Source organism: Linepithema humile, chromosome 1 (assembly GCF_040581485.1).
Source record: "Linepithema humile isolate Giens D197 chromosome 1, Lhum_UNIL_v1.0, whole genome shotgun sequence".
NCBI classification, from domain to species: Eukaryota; Metazoa; Arthropoda; class Insecta; order Hymenoptera; family Formicidae; genus Linepithema; species Linepithema humile.
The window spans coordinates 17,502,733-17,507,384 of record NC_090128.1 but is presented as its reverse complement, the minus strand read 5'-3'; the positions used below and the strand labels follow the sequence as shown (position 1 = coordinate 17,507,384).

The 4,652-nt window shown below is 42.9% G+C and overlaps 2 protein-coding genes across 2 annotated transcripts; both read right to left on the bottom strand.

Moving 5' to 3' along the window:
* Positions 1 to 1,501: 1,501 nt before the first annotated feature.
* LOC137001942 (uncharacterized) lies at positions 1,502 to 3,357 on the bottom strand. The gene is made up of 3 exons (XM_067361297.1): positions 2,993 to 3,357; positions 2,236 to 2,632; positions 1,502 to 1,804 (listed from the first exon to the last, which is right to left on the bottom strand). The coding sequence occupies exons 1-3, from the start codon at positions 3,355 to 3,357 to the stop codon at positions 1,502 to 1,504; spliced, it is 1,065 nt and encodes a 354-aa protein (XP_067217398.1).
* An 8-nt stretch (positions 3,358 to 3,365) lies between these two features.
* Positions 3,366 to 4,652, bottom strand: LOC137001938 (uncharacterized). Its single transcript, XM_067361291.1, has 3 exons — positions 4,074 to 4,652; positions 3,746 to 4,019; positions 3,366 to 3,685 (listed from the first exon to the last, which is right to left on the bottom strand). Exons 1-3 carry the CDS (start codon positions 4,650 to 4,652, stop codon positions 3,366 to 3,368), a joined length of 1,173 nt encoding a protein of 390 aa, XP_067217392.1.

Below are 4,652 nucleotides of genomic sequence, written 5' to 3'. Positions count from 1 at the left end.
GCTGTTTATACCTTTGTGGGCGGTATAATTTCTTTCCCAGTTAATGGGCTCAATAATCGCTGTATTCCTTTTGTTGATTTATTATAATATGTTTGTTGTGCAGGATAAAGAAAACGTAGATTCACTAACGCCACGTGTGTAACAAGACGCCGCGTATCGCAAAGACGCCGGAAAATCCCCTCCATTCTTAATCTTTTCGTGGTGACACTAATCGGGTAAAAAACGCATAAGTATAAAACGCGCGCAGTACAAATGAAACTAATGAACATGCCTCGAATATAATTGCATTCGCGCAAAACTATGTGAAATAAAATAATGTAAATTATCAGTATCGAAATTAAAGTAAATATTGCTTATTAAAATTAGAACGCATAATTACACTAAACAATACCGCCGGCCTTGAAAGCTCGTGCTTTCAACGCTAATCTATTCATGGGTAGGCAAAACGCAAATCTTATTTAAAAGATCTTAAAGATCTTATTTTAAAGATCTTATTTAAAAAATCTTAATCTAAAAATCTTATTTAAAAGACGCTGATACGTGCCGGTGCTAGTCCGCACGTCAACAACTTTGATTAGACCATCCTTGCCAGGATGCACCTTCACCACTCGGCCTAAACACCAACTCATAGGCGGAGTGTTTTGCTCACGCAGAACCACCATAGTACCGTTACTTATTGACTCATGACGCTTTTTCCACTTGTGTCTTTGCTGCATTTGCGTTAGATATTCAGTCGACCATCGCTTTCAGAAGTTTTGTCTTGTAACGGTGCGAATTTATCTCGCGATCTTATTGCTAAGCGCGGAATAGCTCGCCGGTGCCAGGATTCGGCATAAGCGGTCAGATAAGGAGACTCTAATCAAGTAGACCAATTAAGGGTAACAAAACAACTATATTCTTAAATAAAAGAGCAATATTACATTTGTAAAGCAATTATGGAGGGCAAGCGATAGCCCTTGAACTAGCGGGTGCGCGTAATAAGCGGTGCATAAGCGAGAGCGCAAGATGAGCGGTCTAAAGCGGGGAAGCGCAAGATGAGCGCACAAAAGCGGGAGTAACTAAAAGGTCACGATACGCCGCGGAAGAATACAAGCTAGAGAATACAAGCTAAAAAATACAAACGGGAGAATACAAACTAGAGGATACAACTAGAAAGTGCGAACTAAAGAATACTTAAATCTACGGAGGAACGGGCGGTGTATACGAGATATCGAGTGCTCCCTGTCTTGAGAGGAACGGTGAACGGATGCCGAGTGCTCCCGGCGTGGACAGAGTGCTCCCTGTCCTAATAGGAACGGATTGCTAGGAGGAGCCGAGTCGGAGTGCTCCCCGGTGGCTCGGGAGATCTGCAGCGTGCTCACCGCAGACCGGGATGGAGCCTACTGGCCGGAGCGACGGCCTTATATACCCGGCCGCCCCACTTGGCGGCCGCATTCCGGTGACGTATTGCGGCCGATCATTGTGGCCGATCGCGCGACTAGTAACATGGGTTAAGCCTATGTTACAGTCTCATTTGTTCCATAAATTGATAGCGATTGAGACGGTTCACCTTAAGATCCGCGACGTCGGGTTCGCAGATCGCGACGAATGGACGACCAATCAGGAAATGCCCTGGCGTCAAGGCTTCAAGATCGTCAGGATCCGCCGACGTGGGTGTAAGCGGCCTTGAGTTTAATATAGCCTCTATTTGAATAACTATGGTCGTCAATTTTTCGAAAGTTAGTGAGGTGGGCCCTATGATTTTTATCAGCCGAATTTTTACGGCTTTGACTGCGGATTCCCATAGACCCCCCATGTGAGGCGACTAAGGAGTAAGGAAGTGCCAATGGCTTGTTCTGTCAAGAAATCGTGGATCTTAGCGTTGTTCACCTTAACGAAAAGATACATTTCCTTTAGCGCATTATTCGCTTCTACAAAGTTAGTTTCATTGTCGGAATAAATGGACATGCATTTGCCACGCCTAGCTATAAATCTTTTTACACATTTAAAAACGCAGCTGTAGTTAAGTCTGATACAATTTCCAAGTGAACAGCCTTTGTGACAAAACATGAAAACGCACAGGTAAGGCTTACCCGTCTTGTTGTGACTAATTTTGATAGTAAAAGTCCCTGCATAGTCTACTCCGCTTTTAGAAAAGGACGACAAAGGCAGAACTCGTGATGCAGGCAAGACGCCCATTAGTTGCTCGACAGGAGAAGCGCGAGCTCTGCAACAGACTATGCATTTATGCAGTACCTTTTTAATAATATTTTTTCCCAATATGGGCCAATAACGTGTACGTATTAAAGCCAAAAGAGATTGCACTCCTGCGTGCAAGTTCTTTAAATGTTCCTCCATTATGATTAGGTGTGTTAGGCGTTGTCCTTTAGGTAAAATTATCGGATGCCTTTGATCATAATCCAACTGAGCTTTTTGCGGTCGTCCTCCAACGCGCAGTAGACCTCTGGCGTCTAAAAAGAGACGAAGTGAGAATAATTTGCTTTTTGAATGTAACTCTTGCCCTTTGGACAGCTGATGTACTTCAGGGTATTCTTCCCTTTGTGCCATGCCTAATAAAGTGAACATACTGTACTCGAGTTCCTCTACTTGTAGGAGTCCGATCTTGTAAACGTTTTTATTCTTTACCTTCTTCCTTGAGTTGCATATAAAACGTAAACAGTACGAAATTGTGCGTCTAAGCTTGGTTAAAGATGAGAACTTGTTTATGATGCTTGCACCTTCTGTAGGTGTTGCCACCAGAGCAATGGTTCGCTTTCTTATTTCAGGTAGTTCTTCGCTCGACGAAAATTGTGGGGAGTTGTTTAGAATTTCATGATAGTCTTCTTGTAAGAAAGAAGGACCGTTCCACCAAAGTTTGTTTGCTTGAATTTTGTCTAGATTAGTTCCACGTGAGAGGATGTCTGCAGGATTTATTTCAGAACGCACGTGATGCCATTGTTTCTTGGCTGTTAATCTTTAAATCTCAGTTACGCGATTGGCTACAAAGATGGACCATTTGCTGAGATCTCCTGCTATCCACGAAATTGCTATGGTGGAATCACAGAAGAAATGTGTGCTATCAAAATCTACAGTTAGAGATTCTGTTACTCGCTGATATAGCTGAGATAACAACAGCGCATCGCAAAGCTCGAGCCTGGAGAGTGATATAACTTTCAGCGGAGCTACACGAGATTTGGCACATAGTAGCCTGACATGATACTCTTGAATAGAATTTGTGCTTCTTATGTATATACAGGCACCATAGGCACGTTCGGAGGCATCACAAAAGCCGTGCAATTCTACATGTTTTGAATCGTCGCACAATACACGCCAATAAGTATTTTTAGTTGATTTAGATGTGAAATTTTGCCATACCATTTTGTCCATTAAGTATGGAGTTGAGCGGGTAATGATTCGTCCCAATCTAGTTTCGCTTGCCATAGTTGTTGCATGATCACCTTCGGTGTAATAATCACTGGTCCTAGAAGTCCCAGCGGGTCGAATACTTGAGCAATACAAAATAGCACTTGCCTCTTCGTTGACCCTTTTAGCTGCTTGGTTGCTCTGGCAGTGTAGCTTAGTATGTCTTGCTGAGTACCCCATAATTGTCCAAGAATCTTCGTGTCTTCTTCCAATTGTACTGTTGAATTGCCCTGAAGGCTCAATAAGGGATGATTTGATTTCCACTTGTGAAATTCGAACTTAGCTGATTAAAGAATCGTTATGATGTCTTTTTTCCGTTGCAAAAGATCATTGATGTCGTTACAGCCTGTCAAAAGGTCGTCGACATAAAAATCGCGCATGATTATCTGGGCAGCTTCTGGATATTGTTGCTGTAAATCTCTTGCTGCCTGATGGAGTGAACGAATAACTAGGAAGGCTGAGCAAGCTTCTCCGTAAGTGACGGTTTGCAACTCATATGTCTGTATGTCTTCTCCTGGATTGAATTTCCATAGAACGCGCTGCAACTTACACTGCTCTTGACTTATCTTTACTTGGCGGTACATTTTTGATACATCGGCGGAGATCACGTAAGTATGCTGGCAAAAACGCATTATGATGTTAAATAGATCTTACTGAATGATAGGCCCTACTATCTGAACGTCATTTAGAGACAGCTCAGAACTTGTTTTTGATGACGCATCGAAAACGACTCGCAGGCGTGTTGTATCACTGTCGGGCTTGAGCACCGCATGGTGAGGTAAATAATATGAAATGCTATAATCCCTCGACTTCAGGTGATCATCAACTGGGTTTGAAACGTGCTTCATGTGTCCGAGGTCCATATATTCCTGCATGAAAGTCGTGTATTGCCGCTTGAGTTCAGATTGCTTGGACAGCTTTCTCTCTATGCTGAAGAATCTGCGTTTAGCCATTTCGTAAGATTCACCTAGCTGAGCGTAATTATCTTTTAGAGGGATCATCACGACAAATCTTCCATCTCTCTGCCGTGAGTAAGTTTTTTGGAAATGCTTTTCACACTTCTGTTCATCTGCATACAGGTGTGATTTTGTCTGCAGCTCTTCAAGCTGCCAGAATTTCTCTAGCTGGTTATGCAACATTGATTGCTGAGCAAGATAGCACTGTACGACATGCTTAGGCTTAAGAGCTGAATTTCCAGATACTATCCATCCTAGTCTGGTCTTCCGGAAAATGGGTTTTTCCTTGCCCAT